The 23,585-nt window shown below is 55.2% G+C and overlaps 1 protein-coding gene across 1 annotated transcript; it reads left to right on the top strand.

Moving 5' to 3' along the window:
* Nucleotides 1-13,303: 13,303 nt before the first annotated feature.
* Nucleotides 13,304-23,053, top strand: SLC4A11 (solute carrier family 4 member 11; the record flags this gene model as incomplete). Its single annotated transcript, XM_080716385.1, has 19 exons — nt 13,304-13,394; nt 16,169-16,333; nt 16,454-16,503; nt 16,727-16,958; nt 17,070-17,151; nt 17,303-17,426; nt 19,815-20,018; nt 20,101-20,194; nt 20,284-20,409; nt 20,477-20,590; nt 20,673-20,805; nt 20,974-21,047; nt 21,376-21,634; nt 21,701-21,807; nt 21,889-22,057; nt 22,184-22,357; nt 22,452-22,647; nt 22,730-22,899; nt 22,984-23,053. The coding sequence occupies exons 1-19, from the start codon at nt 13,346-13,348 to the stop codon at nt 23,051-23,053; spliced, it is 2,592 nt and encodes an 863-aa protein (XP_080572511.1). The 5' UTR covers nt 13,304-13,345.
* Between the last annotated feature and the right edge of the window lie 532 nt (nt 23,054-23,585).

Below are 23,585 nucleotides of genomic sequence, written 5' to 3' on the forward strand. Positions count from 1 at the left end.
GGAGGCTGAGACAGGAGGAGCACAAGTTTGAATGCCAGTGTGGTGATTTAGTGAGACCCTGTTTCAAAATAAAAATAATAGTACTGGTGGTATAGTTTTTTGTTTTTGTCTGCGGGTCTGGGGATGGAACCCCAGGACTTGCAGGGTGGCCACTTGAAGCCCAGAAGTCCCTGGCCCTGGAGGAGGCTATACCCCCTGCCCTGTATTTTATTCTTTATTTTGAAACTGGGTCTCACTGAGTTGCAGAGGGCCTCACTCAGTAGCTGAGGCTGTCCAAAAACCACCATCCTCTGGTCTCAGCCTCCAGTGCTGAGATTACAAGCGTGTGCCACCACGCCCGGCTTTGGTGGTGTAGTTTAGACCGCCTCTGGTTTCAATCCCCACTACCCCCCCACCCCCCACCCCTGACAAGAATAATTAAAAGCTAGCCGGCGGGGCATGGTGGCGCACGCTTGCAGTCTCAGCACGTAGGAGGCAGAGACAGGAGAATGGCAGTTCGAGGGCAGCCTCAGCTACTTAGAGGACCTCTGCAACTTAGTGAGACCCTGTTTCAAAATAAGAATAAGAAAGCCGGGCGTGGTGGCGCACGCTTGTAATCCCAGCATTTGGGAGGCTGAGACCTGGAGGATCGCGGTTCGCGGACAGCCTCAGCTACTTAGTGAGGCCCTCTGCAACTCAGTGAGACCCGGTTTCAAAATAAAGGGCAGGGGCTGTAGCTCAGAGGTCAAATGCCCCTGGGTTCCAATCCCAGACCCGCAAAAAAAAAAAAAAAAAAAAAAAAATAAGAATAAGAGCCTGGTGTGGTGGCGCATGCTTGTAATCCCCGCACTTGGGAGGCGGAGACAGGAGGATCACGCAGGTTTGAAGCCAGCAGGTAGAAGGGTTTCCAGGAACCCCAGTACCACCAAAAAATAAAAAAAAAATAAAAAATAAAGAATAAGAAATAGGGCTGGAGTATAGCTTGGAGGTAGAATGGCCCTGGGTTCCATCCCCAGTACCACACATGCACACAACACACACACACACACACACACACACACACACACACACACGGCTGAGAGTCTAGAATGTTCCTAGGTTCAACCCTCTACCAAATATATATATATATATATATATATATATATTTTTTTTTTTTTTTTTTTTTTTTTTTTTTTTGGTGGTACTGGGGATGTAACCAAGGGGCTTTCTACCTCTGGGCTACACTCCCAAACCTATTTTATACTTTATTTGGAAACAGTCTCACTAAGTTGTTGAGAGCCTCGCTCAGTAGCTGAGGCTGGCATTGAACCTGAGTGATCCTCCTGTCTCAGCCTCCCAAGTACTGGGATTACAAGCGCATCACCACACCCGGCATTTTTTTTTTTTTTTTGGTACTGGGGATAGAACACAGGGACAGTGTACTTCCAAGTATACCTCCAGCCCTATTTTTTACTTATTTATTTATTTATTTATTTATTTATTTATTTGAATAATTTGCAGGTCTGGGGATGGAACCCAGGGACATTCTACCTCTGAGCTACACACCCTGCCCTACTGCCCTATTTTGTATTCTTGTTTGTTTGTTTGTTTGTTTGTTTTTGGTGGTACTAGGGGTGGAACCCAGGGGCTTTCTATCTCCGGGCTGTACTACCAGATCTATTTTATATTTTATTTGGAAACAGGGTCTCACTAAGTTGCTGAGAGCCTCACTAAGTAGCTGAGGCTGGCTTTGAACCTGCGCGATCCTCCTGTCTCAGCCTCCCAAGTGCTGGGATTACAAGCGTGCGCCACCACGCCCGGCTATTCTTTATTTTTGAAACAGGGTCACTAAGTTGCAGAGAGCCTCACTAACTAGCTGAAGCTGTCTGCGAACTGCGATCCTCGGGTCTCAGCCTCCGGAATGCTGGGATTACGAGCCTGCGCCACCACGCCCGGCTAAATTGAAACCATTCTATCTACTAAAATAATTCACTAGCAGCGCCACCCGGCCAATTGAGAAGCGGCCTCCACTGTTTCCTTTCCTACCCAGTCATGGGGCTCTTCTCCGTGCCTGCGGTGAGGGCCAGGAGGTAGAGCCGACTGCGCTTCCCACAGTCCTCTGGGGCTGTTTGAGTACCCTGTAGTGTGTTCAGTGCCTAGGCGCATGTAGGGACATCAGTGTCCTGTGGGCGCCTCTGTGAGACTCTGTGCACGACTTAAGCAGAAGACCATGGGCGTGGCCCATGCCTGGAACCCCAGCAACTCGGGAGGTGAGGCAGGAAGGCCACAAGTTCAAGGCCTGCCTCACAACTCAGTGAGAACTTGTCTCAAGATAAAAAGGACTGGGGCCAGGGCTAGTGGTACACACCTGTAATCCCATCACTTGGGAGAGCAGAACTGGCAGTAGGTTCAAGGCCAGTGTGCGGTAACTTAGGCTAGTTCAGAATAAAAAAGGCTGCTGGGCTCCATCCCCAGTACCACAAAAATGCTTAAAGGGCGTGAAGGGTTGCTGGGAATGTAGCTCAGTAGTCCGGCACTCTAGGGTTCAATCTCCAGTACCTCTAAAATAAAAATAAGGCAAGAGGAAAGGTCATGCTGAAGAAGTGGACCAACCAGAGAGCCGTTTAGGGGTGCGCGCGCGCGTGTGTGTGTGTGTGTGTGTGTGTGTGTGTGTTCGTTCACGTGTGGGTGTTTTTTTTGTGTGTGTGGTACTGGGGTTCCTGGAAACCCTTCTACCTGCGGGCTACTCTCCCAGACACCTATTTTTTATATTTTTATTTGGAAACAGGGTCTCTTACGCCAGTGAGGCTGGTGATCCTCCTGTCTCCGCCTCCCAAGCACGGGGATTACAAGCGTGCGCCTCCACGCCCAGCGTGTGTGTGTTTTTACCAGGAACTGAACCCAGAAACATTCTATCTCTGAGCCACATCCCAGCTCTTTTTATTTTGAAACAAGGTCTCAGATGCTAAGCTACCTTGCACTATCTTGAACCTGCAATCCTCCTGTCTCCTCCCAAGTACTGAAATGACAGGCCTGTGGCCCGTGTCCTGCCAAAGAGCCAGTTTGAAGAAACATTGGACAAGACAAAATGAGCAGTGTCCAGCAAGAGGCTGGAGGGGAAGTGGAAAAAGCCCAAGTGGAAAAAAACTCAATTGTTTGAAACCATTCCAGACTTTTTGTTTCATTCTCTAAAAAAATGGAAAAATGTTGTTTACCTACCAGCTATTCCTATTTTCCCCAGTTTTCTGCTTGCTAAATTGGTCAGTTAAACTGGGCGCGGTGGCTCACGCCTGTAATCCCGGTAGCTTGGGAGGCTGAGACAAGAGGATCACAGATTCGTAGATAACTCAGCAAGTGAGCGCAACCGTGTTTCAAAGTAAAAAATCAAAAAGGGGCTGGGGCGGACCTCAGAGGTAGAATGCCCTTGAGTTCAATCCTTGGTACAAAATAAATAAAGAAATCATGAGGGTCATTGAATTTTATGTCAAATGAAGTGACTATAAATCTACAAAAAAAAAAAATACTGACCAAATAAAATGTGAATCTATTTCTAGTTTATCCTACAGTTAGTACTGATTTTCCTGCACCGGTAAAGAAGTTTAAACTTTTCTTCCTTACGACTTCACGTTTCTAAGACGCTGTGTCTCTACTCTGAAATTTCATGCTCGAATGAAAGTACAAATAACAGAAATCAGGACAACAGGAAACAGAAAGATGGCTTGATAAGGAGGATTATTTCAGTTCCAGACGAAAACTTCATGGAATTTTTTTAGCTGAAAAGACTACACTTCAGACTTTTTCTGTGGGTGTGGCACTAGGGATTGAACCTCCAAGCCACATTCTCAGCCCTATTTTTTATTCTTTATTTACTTATTTATTTATTTTTGGAAACAGGGTCTCACTAAGTTGCCGAGAGCCTCACTAAGTAGCTGAGGCTGGCTTCGAACCCGTGCGATCCTCCTGTCGGGTCTCACTAAGTTGCAGAGGGACTCATGAAGTAGCTGAGGCTGGTCGCGAACTTTATTTATTTATTTATTTATTTAGCAATACTGGGGTTGGAATCAAGGGGCATTCTTTTTTTTTTTTTTTTTTTTTGTAGTACTGGGGATGGAACACAGGGACCTTCTACCTCCGAGCTACACTCCCAGACCTATTTTATATTTTATTTGGAAACAGGGTCTCTTAAGCCAGTTGAGGCTGGCTTTGAACCTGCGCCATCCTCCTGTCTCAGCCTCCCAAGCGCGGGGATTACGAGCGTGCGCCACCACGCCCGGCTGAAATCTAGGGGCATTCTACCTCCAAGATATACCCCAGCCTGATTTTTTATTCTTTATTTTGAAACAGGATCTCACTGAGTTGCAAAGGGCCTCACTAAGTAGCTGAGGCTGTCCTCGAATCGTGATCCTCCAGTCTCAGCCTCCCAGATGCTGGGATTGCTGGGATTACAATCGTGCGCCACCATGCCTGGCTCTGGCTAAAAATTTTTAAACCTAGAACTTATTTTCTCTTCTGCAAGGACTGTGTACAGAATTGAAACGCAGATGGAGGTGGGGACCTGGGCCCACCAGCTGCAGTAATGCGATTTCGGTGGGGTGAGGCCTGCGGGGAGATGGAAGGGAGGCAGTGTGGGCTCCCTGTGGCATCTGTCCCAAGATCTGCTGGTTTCTTTGGGTCTGTCCACCAGGTGTTTCATGGCTCAGAAGCTGGGCTGGAGCTGAAACCCAGATCAGAAGGCACAGGGGCAAGCTGGGCGTGGTGGTACACGCTTGGAATCCCAGCATTCGGGAGGTTGAGACAGGAGGACCGTGGTGGTTCGTGGACAGCCTCAGCTACTTAGTGAGGCCCTTTGCAACTCAGTTTCAAAATAAAGACTCTGTTTCAAAATAAAGAATAAAAATAGGGCCGGGCGTGGTGGCGCACGCTTGTAATCCCCGCGCTTGGGAGGCAGAGACAGGAGGATCGCGCAGGTTTGAAGCCAGCCGCGCGCGCTGGCTTAGGAGACCCTGCTTCCAAATAAAAATGTAAAAATAGGTCTGGGAGTGTAGCCCGGAGGTAGAAGGGCTTCCAGGAACCCCAGTACCACCAAAAAATAAATAAATAAAAATAAATAAAATAAGAATAAAAATAGGGCTGGGGGTGTAGCTCGGATGTAGAATGCCCCTGGGTTCCATCTCCAGTACCACAAATGGGTGGGGGGTAGGCGGCGGCAAGGGGCAGCCCCAGAACCTTCCTGCCCAACGGTCCGCTGGCCACATTGGATCAGTGACCCCGGAGCTCTTAGCTCCCTGTCCAGTGCTAGATCCTGGGCATGTGGGAGAGAGGGATGGAGGGCGTCCTCCCGAGGGGAGCAGGATCCGCCTGGCCCTGGCAGGGCAGGGACCTCGTTCCTTCCTGGCTGCCTCTTAAATGGACACCGAGGGAAACCCTGGAAAAGCCCTGTGGCTTTGCTTGCTTGTAGCTACTTGCTTTCACTACAGATCTTAGCAATCCGCTAAACAAGAAAATATTAAGCCTTCGCTAGCTTTGCTGTACGTAACACCTCTGACTTATGGTCTCTATGGTAACAGGTAAGTTGCTCTCCAGGAATTTGGAGGTAGCCTGGCCCAGCTCAGACCAGCCTGCGCAAGTGTCTGCTGGGTGACCTTGGACATCCGAGGGCCAAAACTCGACCCACAGACCAAGACCACACTGGCACCGCCATGACAATCTTTTTCTTTTCTTTGCTCTTTTTCCTTTCTCTTTCTTTCTTTCTTTCTTTCTTTCTTTTTCTTTCTTTCTTTCTTTTTTTAGTGGCACTGGGGATTGAACCCATTCTACCTCTCAGCTACACCCCAGCCCTATTTTTTTTTCTTTACTTTGAAACAACGTCTAAGCCGCAGAGGGCCTCGCTAAGTAGCTGAGGCTGGCCACGAACCTGGGGTACTTCTGTCTCCGCCTCCCAAGTACCGGGATTACAAGTGTGCGGCACCACACCCGGCACTGTCTCTCTTCTATATTTCAGCCAAGTGTGGTGGCACAAGCCTGTATTCCCAGGACTTGGGAAACTAAAACAGGAGGATCAAAGGATTTTAGGTTCAAGGCCAGCCTCAGCAACTGAGTGAGGCCCCCAACAGCTTAAGGATACCCTGATTCAAAACAGAAAATAAAGTCAAGTGTGGTGATGCACAATTGTAATCCCAGTACTTGAAAAGCTGAGACAGAAGGATGCCAGGTTTGTGACCAGCCTCAGCTACTTAGGCTCTCCGTGACTTAGACTTATTTCAAAATAAAGAGTAAAAAATAGGGCTGCAGGCCGGGCGTGGTGGCGCACGCTTGTAATCTCCGCACTTGGGAGGCAGAGACAGGAGGATCGCGCAGGTTCGAAGCCAGCCGCGCGCGCTGGCTTAGGAGGCCCTGTTTCCAAATAAAAATGTAAAAATAGGTCTGGGAGTGTAGCCCGGAGGTAGAAGGGCTTCCAGGAACCCCAGTACCACCACAAAAAAAAAAAAAAAAAATAGGGCTGCAGTGTACCTTGGAGATAGAATGCCCCTGGATTCAATCCTCAGTACCACCTCCCCCCCAAAAAAACAGAAAGAAAGAAAGAAAGAAAGAGAGAAAGAAAGAAAGAAAGAAAGGAAGGAGAAAGCCAGGCATGGCGTCATATACCTATAACCCAGTACTTGGGAGGCTAAAATAGGAGTGTTGCAGGTTCAAGGCCAGCCTCAGCAACTAAGGGAAACATGTTTCAAAATTTATAAAAGGAAGAGCCGGGCATGATGGCGCACGCTTGGAATCCCAGCATTTAGGAGGCTGAGACAGGAGGATGTGGTTCGCAGACAGCCCCAGCTACTTAGTGAGGCCCTTTGCAACTCAGTGAGACCCTGTTTTAAAATAAACAACAAAAGCCGGGCGTGGTGCTGCACGCTTGTAATCCGGGTGATTGGAAGGCAGAGACAGGAGGATTGCGTAGGTTCAAAGCCAGCCTCAGCTGGCTTAAGAGACCTTGTTTCCAAATAAAATATAAAAAAAATAGGTCTGGGAGTGTAGCCTGGAGGTAGAAGGCCCCTGGATTCCATCCCTGGTACCACCAAAAAATAAAAAATAAAAAAATAAAGAGTAAAAAACAGGTCTAGGAGTGTCTCCCAGAGGTAGAATGCCCCTGGGTTCCATCCCTAGTAACACACACACAAAGCTGGGCATGCGGGCACATGTCTTTAATCCTAGTACTTGAGAGACTGAGACAGAAGGGTAACAGGTTTAAAGACTGCTTCAGCATCTTACTGAGACCCTGTTTCCAAATAAAAACTAAAGTAGGGCTGAAGGTATAGCTTGGAGGTAGAATGTCCCTGGATTCAATCCCCAGTACCAAAAAACAACAGATACAGGGTACTTGGGAGGCTGAGCCAGGAGGATTACAGGTTTGAGGACAGCCTCAGCAATTTAGCAAGACCCTGCTTAAAAATAAAAAGAATAAAATAGGGCTGGGGGTGTTGCTCAGCGGTAGAATGTCTCTGGTTCAACCTTCTGTACCCAAAATAAACAAAATTTTAAAACCTAATTTCTTGTTTTCTGTACTGGGGAATGAACCCAGGGGCATTCTGCCTCTGAGCTGTACCCTCAGCCTTATTTTGTGTTCTTTATTTGAAAACAGGGCCTCACTAAGTAGCTGAGGCTGGCCGTGAACCTGCAATCCTCCTGTCTCAGCCTCCCCGGTACTGGGATTGCAAGCGTGTGCCACCATGGCCGGCCCTCCCTCGCTCCAGAGCTTTGCATACTGTGTGGTGGGGAGGGCCTGGCTCAGGAGCAGGGCCTGGACCTTTCAGCAGGATAGGGGGTGGATGGCAACTGAGAAAGGACTTTGCTGTTCGCTGGGCACCGGAAGGTCATCCCCTGACCCAGCTGCGGGCCCTGGAGATGCCAAGACAGAGGGAAGCTAGTGGAGGCCCCATTCCCTTCTCTATTCTCCAGCCTCATGCTGAGCTCCCTCCAACCAAAGGCAAACGCTGAAAGGAAGGGGAGAGGCCTGGGAGACCGTCCACAGGAGGAACCAGCGGCCCGGAGGTGGGCATGCTGGGCAGGGGCCACCTGGACAGGAGCTGGGCGTGGCCTCCACAGATAAGTGACCACTGGAGACCACGGGCCTCACGCGAAGGCTTGGGCAGGAAAGCCTCTCTCCTCCCAGAAACAGCCAGGAGGCTACGTGGCTGGTGAAGTGCCACGGGGGGATCGGAATGAAGGTCAGGGCGGCGGGAACCCTGAGACACTCACGCAACCCGATGCGCACACCTGTAATCCCAGTACTTGGGAGGCTGAGACAGGAGGATCCTGGTTCGCAGCCAGCCTCAGCTACTTAGTGAGAGGCCCTTCGCAACTCAGTGAGACCCTGTTTTAAAATTAAGAATTAAGAATTTAAAAAACCTGGCGTGGTGGCGCACGCTTGTAATCCCAGCATGTGGGAGACTGAGACAGAAGGATTGAAGTTCGTGGACAGCCTCAGCTACTTAGTGAGGCCCCCTGCAACTCAGTGAGACCCTGTTTCCAAATAAAATATAAAATAGGTCTGGGAGTATAGCCTGGAGGTAGAAAGCCCCTGGGTTACATCCCTAGTGCCAAAAAAAAAAAAAAAAAAAAAAAAAGGGAGGCCCTCCACAACTCAGTGAGACCCTGTTTCAAAATAAAGAAGAAAAAATAGTGCTGGGAATGTAGCTCAGAGGTAGAATGCCCCTGGGTTCCACCCCCAGTATCGCAAAAACAAAGGAAAGAATAAAAATTAGGGTCGAGGGGTGTCGCTCGGAGGTAGAATGCCCCTGGGTTCTATTCCCAGTACCACAAAATAAAGAAAGAATAAAAAATAGGGCTGGGGGTATAGCTTGGAGATTGAATGCCCCTGGGTTCCATCCCCAGTACCGCAAAATAAATAAATAAATAAATATAAAATCAGACTGGGGATAGAATTCAGAGGTAGACTGCCCCTAGGTTCAATCCCCAGCGCACAAAAAAGAAAAAGGAAAAGGAAAGAAGGAAGGAAGGAAGGAAGGGAGAGAGGGAGGGAGGGAGGGAAAAAGAAGGATGGACTCATTAAGTTGCTGAGGCCCTTGCTATATTGCTGAGGCTGGCCTCAGACCTTCAATCCTCCTGTGTCAGCCTCCCAGTACTGGGATTACAGGTGTACTCCACCATGCCTGGCTTTTTTTAAATTTTGAGGCAGGGCCTAAGCTGCCCAGGCCAGCCTCACACTTGTGATCCTCCTGCCTGAGCTCCAGAGTCCCCGGGGCATCACCGTTTATCAAGCACCTACTGCAGTGGGCACTGCTCTGTCCTGTTTTCAGGAAACAAGAATGAAGAGCTGCAATGTTCAGAGCCATGAGGATCTGTGCGGGAAGGCAAGCAGGAGCCCACTTCACATGTGGTGCAGCGGGGAGGGCCCTAGGATCTGAAGGGCGAGGTGAGCCGTGCTAAGGGACCTCGGGCAGCCGGGGAGGTTGTGGTGGAGGGCCAGCCCGCTGCCATCAGGCCGTCGCGGCGGGAGCGGCACAGCCCTGGAACGGCAGGAAGATGCAGCCGAGCCACTGGCAGGGCAGGTTGTACAGCAGCCCCAGCTCCACACGCCGCAGCAGGGAAGTTTAAGAGTTCTTTGCTAAGTGGGCGAGAAGGCATTGGGCAGAGTAGCTTAGGGGTCAAGGGCAGGAGACGAGGAAGGGTCAGTATTCAGGCTGGAGGCACGAGTGGGCAAACTCGAAAAATGTTTGGTTGTCGGTGGACCCAGGGCCATTCTACCTGTGCGCTATACCCCCAGTCCTAGTTTTTATTTTTATTATTATTTTTTTTTGGAAAAATGTCTTACTAAGCTGCAGAGCCCTCACTGAGTAGCTGAGGCTGGCTGTGAACCTGTGATCCTCCTGTCTCAGCCTCCCAAGTGCTAGGATTCCAGGCACGCGCCACCATTCCTGGCTCAAGCTGTGTGTGTGTGTGTGTGTGTGTGTGTGTGTGTGTGTGTGTGTGTGTTACTGGGGGGATTGAACCCAGGGGTGTTCTACCTCTGAGCTACACCCCCACCCTTATTTTATTTTGAAACGGAGTCTCACTAGGTTGATGAGTCTCGCTACTTGTTCGAGGCTGTTCTTGAACCTGCAATCTCCCTGTCTCAGACTCCCAAGTACTGAGATTACAAGTGTGTGCCACCATACCCAGCTCAATCTATGTTTAATTTTTATTTCATTTTGTGTGTGGTACTAGAGATGAAACCCAGGGGCATTCTACCTCCAAGCAAAACCCCAGCCTTATTTTTTATTTATTTATTTATTTATTTATTTATTTATTTATTTATTTATTTAGTGTGGTACTGGGGGTGGAACCCAGGGGCTTTTCTACTTCCAGGCTATACTCCCAGACCTATTCTGTACTTTATTTGGAAACCAGGTCTCACTAAGTTGCTGAGAGCTTCCCTAAGTACCTGAGGCTGGCTTCAAACCCGCAATCCTCCTGTCTCAGCTTCCCAAGTACTGGGATTATAAACCTGTGCCACCACACCCTGTTTGTTTGTTTGTTTGTTTGTTTGTTTGTTTGTTTGTTTTGCAGTGCTGGGATGGAGCCCAGGGACATTCTACCACCAAGCTACACCCCCAGCCCTATTTTTTATTCTTTATTTTATTTTATTTATTATTTTTTGTGTGGTGCTGAGGATGGAACCCAGGGGCATTCGACCTCTGAGCTACACCCCCCGCCCTATTTTTTATTCTTTATTTTGAATCAGGGTCTCACTGAGTTGCAAAGGGCCTCACTAAGTAGTTGCTGAGGCTGTCCTCGAACCATGATCCTCCAGTCTCAGCCTCCCAAATGCTGGGATTATAAGCATGCGCCACCACGCCCGGCTTATTCTTTATTTTGCAACAGGGTCTCACTGAGTTGCAAAGGGCTTCATTAAGTGGCTGAGGCTGTCTAAGAACCTGTGATCCTCCTGTCTCGGCCTCCCAAGTACTGGGATTACAAGCCTGTGCCACCTGCCCAACCGGCCTTGAATTTTCAGCCCTACCTCAGCTTTCCAGAGTAGCTGAGTTTACCCACTGACAGGCGGTGCCACCACTCCCAGCTATGTGTTTTGGTGTTTTAATGAAACACCATGCAGTCGCTTCTTGCCGGGCAAACCAAGCGCCATGAGGCGCGCTCTGAGCTCCAGGCGCTTTGTAAAGAGTGGGTGCCGGCAGAATGCAGTGGACACGGTTTTGCATCCGGATGTCCCTCGGCCAGCCCGCCTGCCTGTGTAAGGACCCAGAGGACAGGGCGGGCGGCTCAGGAGGCAGGTGTGAAGAGTCTAGTGGAGACAGCCTCTGATAGCAGGTCAGGGCCCGCAGGCAGCTGGGGCCAGAGCACTGGACACTGAGGTGGGCCAGTTCCGCTGGGAGACCTTCAGGGAGGAGGGTGCAGTGGGGGGGCTCCTGGGGCAGCTTGCTGTGAGCTCCTTTTCCTCCACGAGCTGAGGGCCAGCTTCTCTGATGAAGGAGGAAGAGGCTGCCCTCCAATCCAGGGGACTGGGGGTCCTGCAATTGCTCCGCTGAAAGACCAGGTGTTGGGAGCAGCTGGGATGGAAGCCGGCCGTCCAGCTGGCCTGCTTCCTGGGCATTCAGCCTGCGCTTCAGCTGCGCTCAGCCTCCACGCCGCCATTCCCCCGATGCCTGGAACGAGTCCCTGGAACTCTAACTACAAGTCTAGAGGAGGTCCCAGGGACTGCGTGGAGGGTGCACAAATGGCCAGGTGCCTCTCCTTCCCCAGGGCTGCCGGCCCCAAAGAAAGACGCTGTGCCCATCCTCCGAGTCCCCGGGAGCGGGTCTCCAGTAGGTGTCTTCAGCAAGGCCTTCTGAGTGATGGGGAGAGGGTAGAGAAGTCCCCGGCCACCTCCACTCCAAGCACATCACCACAGAGGGCACATCATGGTCTCGTCTCGTTCCTTTTCTTTTCGTGTGTGTGTGTGTGTGTGTGTGTGTGTGTGTGAGAGAGAGAGAGAGAGAGAGAGAGAGAGAGAGAGAGAGAGAGAGAGGAGAGAGACTCGGGATTGACCCAGGGCATTCCACCTCTGAGCCCTTTGAACCTCCAGTCTCTCTCTCTCTCTCTCTCTCTCTCTCTCTCTCTCTCTCTCTCTCTCTCTCTCTCTCTCTCTCTCTTCTTTCCTCGGGGTGGAACCCAGGGAATTCTACCTCCGAGCTACATCCCCAGCCTTATTTTTTATTTTGAAACAGGGTCTCCAAGACCTCACTAAGTAGCTGAGGCCGTTCGCAAACCCGGATCCTCCTGTCTCCGCTTCCCAAATGCTGGGATTACGAGGCTGCGCCCCACGCCTGTTCCTCCTTGCTGCTAAGGCTCTCATCCTGCAGGGAGGGGCCGCTGGGCGACTTCTTCACGCCGCCTACCAGGTCTGCCCCTCGAGTCAGGTGCCCTGGGGCTGCGGGCAGCGCTGGGCAGGGTGGCTGTGCCTTGGACGTTCCCGGAGCCCACTCCCACGACTGAGGCCGGGGCCAGGGCCCTGGGGTCGCTGCTGCCCGCCCTCCTTGCTGGGACCCCGCGGAGAGGCGGGCCGGGGTCTCCGTCGGGTCCGCGGGCGAGACGGCGGCGGGGCCATTTTGGGAAGGAGAGAAGCCGAGGCCCCGCGAGCACCCGACGCCGGGGCGGGGCCGGAGACCGCGCCCCCCCCCCCCCCCGCGCTGGGTGCTCCCGGAGGCGGCGCCATCGCGGGGCGGGGCGGGGCGGGCGCCCTCAAAAGGGCCGCCCGGGGCGGCTGCGAGGTCCGCGCGGTCCCACGGAGCCGGAGGAGGCGGCGGGCATGGCCGCGGCCGCGCGGCATGTGTTCCACCTCCAGCGGTGCGGTGGGTGCTGCGGGCCGAGCCGTCGGGCGGCGCCGGGGCCCCTCTGCGCGCAGATGCGCAGCCCGCCCTCTGCCTCCTGGACGGGGCGACCCCTCCCTGGAGGCCCGGGCGAGGTGACACCCAGGGGGGACGCCGTGGCCGCCGCCCCGGGCGTTTATGGCCCCCGGACCGGGGAGGGTGTCAGAGAGGTGCCATGTGCAGAGAAGGGCCCCCGCCCAGGCACTGGGCTTGGCAGCGCAGGAGCCAGAGGGAGGCGGGCTCCGGAGCAGCACCCGGAGGCCAGGCTGGAGGCAGCCGGGCAATCCTGAGCAGTGAACTGGGTACTGTTGGTAACTGGGTGGGCACCGAAGAAAGTCTCCTCATGTCCGCCCCGTCGGGGCGGCCCCTGGCAGCTGGACTCCTAAAGGCTGGCAGAGCCCCCCTTCCGCTGTTCCGTGCCCCTCTCTCTCTCCCTCCCCAGGACGGCCTGGGGAGGGTTGCAGTCGGGCACAGGAATCCGAGAGGCTGGTGACAATTCTTTGGCTTTCTCTGCAGAAAGTTCCTCTTCCGCCATGTCACAGAATGGATCCCTGGAGGACCCCAGTGAGTACTTTGCAGTCTGTGTGTGTAGGAGACCCCTAGGGCACAAGTCTGAAGGGAACCTTGCCCCCGTGTCCACAAGCCCATGGCACTCGCCGCCTGCCTGGGGTCCGGTGCTGGTACAGGGATGCCCCTGGATCCGCTTCCCAGGAGGGCGTGACAGGACGTGGCGCAGCGGCTGCCAGCAGGTCTGGGGTGGCGTAGTGCTGGGTCCTGCTGCAGTCTCTAAGCAAATCCAATCCCTTTGGGCATCAGCTGTCCTGCGTGCAGGGCCTGGCTCTGCGTGGATCTCTGGGCTGCCACAGTGCAGAGCTGACCTGCCCATCCGAGTGTTGTCCAGTGGGACAGTGCGTGGACATCGTGGTGATGTCCACTCACTACAGTCCCCAGGGGTGGGGGCTCTGTGCCAGGCTGCTGGCATGCAGGTTAGGTTTGGGGCTGCACTGCAGGGGCATTCTACCTCTGAGCTACACCCCCCAGCCCTATTTTTTGTTGTTGTTACACCCTCAGCCTTTTTTTTCCTTTGTCGTCTTTTTTTTTTAATATATATATATTTTTGCAGTACTGGGGATGGAACCCAGGGACAGTGTACCTCTGAGCTATACCCCAGCCAGCCAGCCCTATTTTTTAATCTTTGTGTGTGTGTGTGTGTGTGTGTGTGTGTGTGTGTGTGTTACTGAGGGTGGAACCCAGAGGCTTTCTACCTCCGGGCTATACTCCTATCCCAGACCTTTTTTTATATTTTATTTGGAAACAGGGTCTCACTAAGTTGCTGAAAGCCTCACTAAGTAGCTGAGGCTGGCTTCGAACCCGTGCGATCCTCCTGTTTCAGCCTCCCAAGCACAGGGATTACAAGCGTGTGCCACCATGCCCGGCATTTTTTAATCTTTTTTTAAAATAAGGTCTCGCCGGGCGTGGTGGCGCATGCTTGTAATCCCCGCGCTTGGGAGGCAGAGACAGGAGAATCGCGCAGGTTCGAAGCCAGCCGCGCGCGCTGGCTTAGGAGACCCTGTTTCCAAATGAAAATGTAAAAATAGGTCTGGAAGTGTAGCCCGGAGGTAGAAGGGCTTCCAGGAACCCCAGTACCACCAAAAAAAAAAAATAATAATAATAATAATAAAATAAGGTCTCAGTGAGTCATGAAGGGCTAAGTAGTTGAGGCTGTCCGCAAACCGCAACCCACGGGTCTCAGCCTCCCGAATGCTGGGACTCCAAGCATGCACCACCACACCCGGTTGTATTATTTATTTTTGAAACGGTCTCACTAAGTTGTGGAGGGCCGAAGTAGCTGAGCTGGCCACGAACCATGATCCTCCTGTTTCAGTCTCCCAAGCACTAGAATTACAAGAGTGCACCACCATGCCCTGCTGGGCAGATCTTTAACTAGAGGGTCTGAGAGCTAAGGCTGAGTAGAACCCAGGGTGGGGGGAGACAGGGGAACCCCATGGTGGGTATTGTGGGGGATGGTGGTGTGGTGTGGGTGGTTCAGGGGAGGCTGGGACCGGGCCCAGTTTGGGGGGAACCAGGTGGCTTTAAACAAAGCAGCCCTGGAACGGGGAAGAAGAGTTTGCCATGGGCCCCAAAACAAAAGCATTGAAACATCTTTTGATCTAATAGTTCTCTGGGCTGTGGACACCGTCCAGGCCTGGGGCTCGGGTCAGCAGGCCTTGAGCTTGGGACGTCAGGGAACGGGGCCTAGGACAAGCAGAGGAAGCTGGCGGGGGCCGTGGAAGTGAGTCAGGGTGAGTCAGCCGGCAGGTGTAGGCGTGCTGCTGACCCTCACTGTCCACACAGGTGTCGGCCCGGCACTGGGGTCTGGGCTGCGAGCCCTCTTTGCTGGGAATGCTCGCAATTGGGGAACCACAGGACAGTCTGAAAGGTGCCGCTGGACCAGAAGAGTCAGGGCTCAAACTGTGATCCCGTGGGCTGCTGGGAGGCACGGAGGGCGCGGGGAAGAGGGGAGCGTTTGCAGGAAGTCTAACGCAGGGGTAGGCACGTTGAGGGGTTGATGGCGGTGGCCTCTTGGCTATGGGGGTCTTTGCTCTATGGCACTGAGGAGGGAAGGCCTTATGGGGCAGGCAGAGCCGAGGCCTCCTCAGGAGGCCGCCCCGGCCTTTCTCAGGTTCTCTTGCCTCCTGGGCCCCGTGTGAGGTGTGGACTGACTCTCTCAGCCTTGATGTTTGGCCTTCCCTGCGCTCCCTGGGAGGAGGAACTCAGCCAGGGGAGGGGGCCACCTCGGCCTCTCCTTGGGTCCCCTAGCCCGGGGCTTCTGGGAGGGCAGGGGCGAGGCAGGCTTATCTGTCTGGTCACACCTGTGCTCTGCCTAACATCTGTGGACTGGACATAGAGCCAGGAGGTGGTACATACTGTAATCTCTGTGCTTGGGAGGCGGAGACAGGAGGATTGCAGGTTTGAGATCAGCCTCGGTGACTTAGTGAGACTCTCAGTGACCTAGCGAGTTTCAAAACAAAACAATTTAAAAAAGGGCTGGGGGTGTAGCTCAGAGGTAGAAGGCCCACATACACACACACAAGAAACAAAAACAAAAAAGAGCACAGGGCCCTGGTTCTTGCAGCGAGGAAACATTGGAGAAAGTGCCCGGGCAGGGGGCTCCAGGTCTGTGCGCCAGTGCCATGCTGAACGGGGCTCGCAGGACTAGAAGTTCTGCCCTTGGGGTCGAGGAGGCCTGTTCCTTGGGCGCACCCAGCGGGATGGTTAGGGTGCCTCTTCTTGAGCTTGGAGCCCTCCCGGTGCCCGTGCTGATGGCCGCGTGCTCTTGGGTCTCTCAGTGACAGGTGCATCTCTGGACTACCTTAAGGGTGATACAGATGATTCCACTGAAGTCCGGGAGGAGCACCTGGCCGACGAGGCCTTCGACACTGCCAATTCCTCCATTGTGTCTGGCGAGAGCATCCGGTTTTTTGTCAATGTCAGCCTGGGGGTGCAACCCTCTAAATCTGGTATGGGGGGTTGCAGCAGGGCCAGGGAGGAGGGCAGGGGCCTGGGCAGATATGGCCCAGTTGTACCAAGAGAGACGCAAAGAGATGGCCTGGCACCCTGAATCTCCCCCTTTCCTCTAGACAGTGAAGACACCTCTGGTGGCTGTGTGCTCCTGCACACCTCCCGCAAGGTGAGGGCCGGCCTCAGTCCTCAGGGCAGCCCTGGGCCTCCGGTTGCGGGTGGAGGGAGCTGCGTCCCGTAGGGCCCTTTGCTTTCCTGTCCCCAGGCCTTTGGAAAGGGATGTTGGTCCTGGCGGGCAGGGGCAGCCAGAGAGCCCCGTGGTGGAAGGGCCCAGGCAGGGCCAGTGTTCTCATCCGGGGGCCTGTGCGACTCTCTGCCTGGGGTCCCCGCAGTACCTGAAATTGAAGAACTTTGGGGAAGAAATCCGCGCACACCGGGACCTGGATGGCTTCCTGGCCCAGGCCAGCATCATCCTGAACGAGACGGCCACCTCGCTGGATGACGTGCTGAGGACCATGCTGAACCGCTTCGCCCAGGACCCCAGCCATGCCGAGCCCGATTGCAACCTGGACTTGCTCATGGCCAGGCTCTTCACGGATGCCGGGGCCCCCATGGAGAGCAAAGGTGAGGCCCTCTTCCTGCCCGGGGAGGGAGGGGTGTGTGTGTGTGTGTGTGTGTGTGTGTGTGTGTACACGCTGCTGACGGTCCGTTCCTCTGCCTGCCACCCGTCCTCAGCCCACCTGCTGTCAGATACCATCCAAGGAGTCACTGCCACGGTCACGGGGGTGCAGTACCAGCAGTCTTGGCTCTGTATCATGTGAGTCGCTCCCTCTTGTCACAGGGGAACTAGGCATCTTCGGTACCCGCTGGTGATGGGAGGAGAGGGCCCAGCATTCACCCCAGGGTCAGTCCAGGGTTCTGGGTGGAGGGTAGCAGCCGTGCCCCACGCGCCCTCCTGTGCCCGCCAGCTGCACCATGAAGGCCCTACAGAGGCGGCACGTGTGCATCAGCCGCCTGGTCCGCCCGCAGAACTGGGGGGAGAACTCCTGTGAGGTCCGCTTCGTCATCCTGGTGCTGGCCCCACCCAAGATGGTGAGTGCCTGACGGGGTCTCTGCCTCCTGGGGAAGGGGCGCCGGCTCCCCGCCCTCCCTCCTCGCCTCTCTGCCCCGTGGTTTATTAGAAACATCTTTGCTGTGGCTGAATTTCCCTGGAGGTTTCCCCCAGTTTTGGGTTTGCTTTTGTTTTTGTCTGTGCTGTGATACTGGGGATTGAACCCAGGGGCATTCTACCTCCAAACTACCCCCCTACCTCTATTTTATTTTTGAAATAGGGTCTCTTTAAGTTAATGAGAGTCTCATTACTTGCTAAGGCTGTCCTTGAACCTGTGACTCTTCCTGTCTCAGCCTCCCAAGTACTGGGATTACAGGCTTGTACCACCGTGCCTGGTTTATTTTTTATTTTTGAAACAGTGTCTCACTAAATTGCAGAGAGCCTCACCAAGTTGTTGAGACTGGCTGTGAACCTGCCATCCTCCTGTCTCAGCCTCCCAAGTACTGTGATTACAAGTATGAACTACCACACGTTATTTATTTATTTATTTATTTATTTATTTAGTGAGTGAGTGAGTCTGGGATGGAACCCAGGGGCATTCACCTTCCGAGCTACAGTCCCTGCCCCATTTTTTATTCTTTATTTTGAAACCGGGTCTCACAGAGTTGCAGAGGGCCTCACTAAGTAGCTGAGGCTGGCCACAAGTCGCGATCCTCTACCCTCTGGCCTCAGCCTCACGAATGCTGGGATTACAAGCGGGCCCACCACGCCTGGTGGTCCTTTTTTATTTTTGAAACAGGGTCTTCTTGCTCAGCTGCCAGGGGCCTCACTCCATTGCCAAGGGTGGTCTTGAACCTGCCATCTTCCTCTCACCTTCCCAAGTAGTAGAATTACAGGTGTGCACCACTGCATCAACTCAGATTTTCTTATCAACTGAAATGCTTTTTACAACTACCCTGATTCGAACATTGGGGTCTTTCTTTGGCCTGCTTTCCCTCACCCTAATTCTTCCAGTTGCCTGATTTTATAGTTGGCTGGCCAAGGACCCCCACGCCTTGGGCTACAAACCTCCTGCTCAGGGGCACTTTGCTTTTGCCAAACCCAAGCTGGTACAGTTTAGAGGTTTGCCCCATTAAAATCCCGAATAGGAGCCGGGCATGGTGTTGCACGCCTGCAATCCAGTAATTGGGAGGTTGAGACCAGAGAATCACTGTTTGAGAACATCCTCAGCAATGTAGAAAGGGCTTTTAGCAACCTACTGAGGCCCTGTTTCAAAATTAGAAATAAAATAGGCTGGAGGTGTAGCTTAGAGATAGAATGCATCTGGATTCAATCCCCAGTGCCATAAATCCTGAATAGAGAATAGAAGGACCTTGCCTCCCAAATGCTAGGATTACAAGTGTGAGCCACCACGCCCAGCTACTTATTTTTGCCATTCTAAAGATTGAACCGGAGGCCTCACACACACCAGGCAAGACCTTCCTGATTCTGCCCTTCCTCTAGTAGACCCCCCCCCCTGGTTTTCTCTAGGCAGAGGTGGGTGCTGATGGGAACATTCCCTCTCCTGTGTCTTATAGACATGACGTCACTGTGTTGAGAGAGGAATGGCAACTAATGGGTTAGAGGGATTGGCAGCTGGCAAAGTGGCCAGAACCATGGAAGGAGCCATATTCTAAGAGCTGAGTGATGCCAGGTGCCCTGGGCCAGGCCAGCCAGCCCTAGCTCTGGGCTCCTCCTCAGGAACACAGGCTGTCCTACTGCGCAGTCTGCACAGAGCCCGGCCCCGCTAGCCTGAGCATCACAAAGGGACAGGCATTGCTGTCGGGGACCGGGGCTGGGAGGTGAGCAGGGTGCCCCCGTGGAAGCTGGACATGAGTTCAGGATTCGTGGACAGGCCTGACTCTAGCTAGGTGGGAGGGAGGCGGCCTGATGGGCTTGGACCCTCGAAGTCCAGTGTAGCCCACTGGTGAGGCATGCCGGGGAAATGCTTGGCTCCACTGTGGTTTCATAGCCATGAACACACAGATTTTTGTTGCTTAAGACTAGTGAGTTTATAAGAAAAATATTAGATTGAGCTGGGTGTGCTGCGTACGCCTGTAATCCCAGCTACTGGGAGGCTGAGATAGGTAGGATCCCAAGTTCAAGGCCAACCCAGGAGACAGTCGCTGTCTCAAAAAATAAAAAAAGGCGCCGAGGCTGTCGCTCAGTGGTAGAGCACTTTTCTAGCGATGTGCAAGGCTTTAGGTTCAATCCCTAGAATTGCCAAAAAAAATAGATGGATGCTTGTGCTTTATTTGATGTAGAAATTACATTAGGGTACACTAACCCCTGAACTCGGGGGACAAAACCCACTGTCAGTTCCTGAGTGGGGCACCTGTGCTGGGCAGGGGCAGGGCTGCAGATGAAACCCTCCCATCCTCCACCCCCAGAAAAGCACCAAGACCGCCACGGAGGTGGCGCGCACCTTCGCCACCATGTTCTCCGACATCACCTTCCGCCAAAAGCTGCTGAGAACCCACACAGAGGAAGAATTCAAGGAGGCCTTGGTGCATCAGAGACAGCTGCTCACCATGATGACGCCAAGGATAAAGAGACACAGCCTGTTTTCCCTCCATACCCACAAACACCCGAAGGTACCAGGTCCAGGCAGGCACCGGGTGGAGCGGGAGGGGTGTGGCCGGCCACACCTCACAAGGGCTCTGTCTTCTCCCCCAGCCCCCCACGGGCAAAGACTTCTTCCCTTTTGGGAAGGGCATCCGGGAGGATGTCATGCGCAGGTTCCCCGTGTACCCCCTGGACTTCACTGACGGTATGTAGCCTCTGGCCCACCCACGGTTCTCCCGGGGCCATGTGTGTCCTGCATCCGCACCAGCCCTCTGTCCTGTCTCCCTTTTTTAGGCATTATCGGGAAAAGCAAGGCAGTGGGCAAATACATCACCACCACCCTGTTCCTCTACTTTGCCTGCCTTCTGCCCACCATCGCTTTTGGGTCCCTCAATGACGAGAATACCAACGGAGCCATCGGTGAGGGGCTCAGCCGGGCGCTGGGCAGAGCCCCGGCTGCAGCGGCCCTGACCTCCCTCCTCCACAGATGTGCAGAAGACCATAGCCGGGCAGAGCATCGGGGGCCTCCTGTACGCGCTCTTCTCTGGGCAGCCGCTGGTGATCCTGCTGACAACCGCGCCCCTGGCCATCTACATCCAGGGTGCGGTGGGGGGCGGGGCGGGGGACCTGCCAGGGTCCTAGGCTCCGCCGGTCCTGACCATTGTCCCTCCGCACGCCTGCAGTGATCCGGGTCATCTGTGACGACTACAACCTGGACTTCAACTCTTTCTACGCGTGGACGGGCCTGTGGAACAGCTTCTTTCTCGCACTCTACGCCTTCTTCAACCTCAGCCTGGTCATGAGTCTGTTCAGGAGGTGACTGGGCTCTCCTGAGCTGCGGGTCCCTCGAGGCAGGCAACCTCCCCAAGTTGCCGGGCAGGCTCGTGGGGCGAGGTCTGGGGCCTGGTCCTCTGCAGGGGCGTGGGGATGCGTGGAGACGCTCGGGGTGGCCTCTCCCAACAACACCCCTGTCGATCCCTGCAGGTCGACGGAGGAGATCATTGCCCTGTTCATCTCCCTCACCTTCCTGATGGACGCCGTCAAGGGCATGGTCAAAAGTGAGCGCAGGGCTGTGGGCGGGAGGCTCGGGCTGTGACCTGATGCGGCAGGGGCCAGGAGAGACGGGGTGTCGGAGGTGGAAGGGGGACAGCAGGCTTGGGAACAGTGGGGAGATGGGCGGGTCAGCGGGTCCTGATCGACAGGCAAGGCCAGAGCACCCCCTTTCTCCTCGCCCCCCTGCCGTCCCCAGAAGCCCTGTCTCCCTTTAGAGCCCACCCAGTCCCTGGAGTCCCTTCCCGTCCTCTACCTCCCCTGACCCATATCCAGAAGGAAGCTGGGCCCAGCCTCCCACAGCCCGCGTGGCTGAGGCCTGCGCCTGTTCCGTAGTCTTCTGGAAGTACTACTACGGTCACCACCACTCCACAAAACGGACTTCATCCCTGGTGAGCCTGTTGGGGGTTGGCTCCAGCCTCAACACCAGCCTCCACACGGCCCTCAACTCCAGCCTCCTGGCCAGCCCGACGGAGCTGGCCGCGGCAGGAAGCCCCAGCGCCACGCACTCAGGCCGTGCCACGGCCGTGCTCAGCCTCCTCATCATGCTGGGCACGCTCTGGCTGGGCTACACCCTCTACCAGTTCAAGAAGAGGTGAGGAGGGCGCGGGGCGCGGGGGCCTGTGGCCCTGGCCCTCGCTGACGCGCCTGCTGTCCCCAGCCCCTACCTGCACTCGTGCGTGCGGGAGACGCTGTCCGACTGCGCCCTGCCCATCGCGGTGCTCACCTTTTCCCTCGTCAGTTCCTACGGCTTCCAGGAAATCGAGAGTGAGTGGGGACCGTGGGGGAGTGGGGCCGTGTGGCCGCCCCGGGGCTGCCGGCCCAGCAGGAACCTGTCCCCTGCTGCAGTGAGCAAGTTCCGCTACAGCCCCAGCGAGAACCTGCTGGAGATGGCTCAGATACACTCGCTGTCCCTGGGGGCCGTCGGCAGCACCATGGGCCTCGGCTTCCTGCTCTCGCTGCTCTTCTTCATTGAGCAGAACCTGGTGGCTGCCTTGGTCAACGCACCAGAAAACAGGTATGGAGGGCCGGGAGCAGGGCTGGGAGCTGCGGAGGGTGGTGGGGAGAGCAGGAGAGCTGCGGGGAGGGCAGGAGAGCTGCGGGGAGAGCAGAGGGAGGGCGGCACGTGTGTCATCCGCTGCAGGCTGGTGAAGGGCACTGCCTACCACTGGGACCTGCTCCTCCTCGCCATCATCAACACGGGGCTGTCGCTGTTTGGGCTGCCCTGGATCCACGCCGCCTACCCCCACTCCCCACTGCACGTGCGGGCGCTGGCTTTAGTGGAGGAGCGGGTGGAGAACGGGCACATTTACGAGACGTGAGTAGGGCTGCGCCCTCCCCACCCTGGGGTGCAGCCCGGGGGGGCCGGGCCGGGGACAGGCACCCACCCGCGGCGTGGCTCTGGCTGGCAGGATCGTGAGCGTGAGGGAGACGCGGCTGACGGCCCTGGGTGCCAGCGTCCTGGTCGGCCTGTCCCTGCTGCTGCTGCCCTTCCCGCTGCAGTGGATCCCGAAGCCCGTGCTCTACGGCCTCTTCCTCTACATCGCGCTCACCTCCCTGGACGGCAACCAGCTCTTCTCGCGGGTCGCCCTGCTGCTCAAGGAGCAGGTGGGCGCGTGGCCGCGGGAGGCGGGGCGGGTGCTGGACACGGCCGCCCTCGCCCGCTGACCCCGCTCGCTGCTGCCTGCAGACGTCATACCCCCCTACGCACTACATCCGGAGGGTGCCCCAGAGGAAGATCCACTACTTCACGGGCCTGCAGGTCCTGCAGCTGCTGCTGCTCTGCGCCTTCGGCATGAGCACCCTGCCCTACATGAAGATGATCTTTCCCCTCATCATGATTGCCATGATCCCCATCCGGTAGGCACGGCCCCGGCGGGAGGCGGTGAGCCAGGCGGGCGCCCGTGGCTCGCCCCTGACCATCGCTCGCCCTCCTTGCCCCAGCTACAACCTGCTGCCCCGAATCATTGAAGCCAGATACCTGGACGCCATGGATGCTGAGCACAGGCCCTGACCTGCCCCGGCCCCTCCCAGCACCTGCCGCGCAGGGGGCTGCGGCCGGGGCCCTCCGAGCTGTCCTCACGGCCAGCGGGCCTGGGCGCCATGGGGCTCAGCGGTGTGCTCAGCCCTCTCCTCATTAGCCTTTAGCTGTGGGTCAGGAACGTTGCTCAGGGCGGTTTCTGCCCAGGTTGGGACTAAGCAGGGTGGATTTTCTTTTGATAAAAGAGCCGATGCCTGGGAGAGAAGCCATTTCCTTGATTGTGTAAGGAACTCATGTGCGCACATCAGAGAATAAAGCTCCTGTTTCTATGCTCCTACGCACCTCGCCCTTCCCTGCGACCCCAACCCAGACTGGGGGAGGGAACCCGCCCTGCAGGCTGGGCTGACGGGCCCGGGTGCGCCCAGTGCCTCCTGTGGGCCGTCACGCCAGCAGTGACGTGGCAGCTGAGGTCTGTCCACGTGGGGACGGCCTCTGTGCACAGGCCCAGCGGGCAGGGCTCGGCAGCAGCCGGGGCCGCACGGCACTCTGCACAGGCACAAAGGGG

The sequence above is a fragment of the Muscardinus avellanarius genome, assembly GCF_963383645.1.
Source record: "Muscardinus avellanarius genome assembly, chromosome: 19".
Classification (NCBI taxonomy): domain Eukaryota; kingdom Metazoa; phylum Chordata; class Mammalia; order Rodentia; family Gliridae; genus Muscardinus; species Muscardinus avellanarius.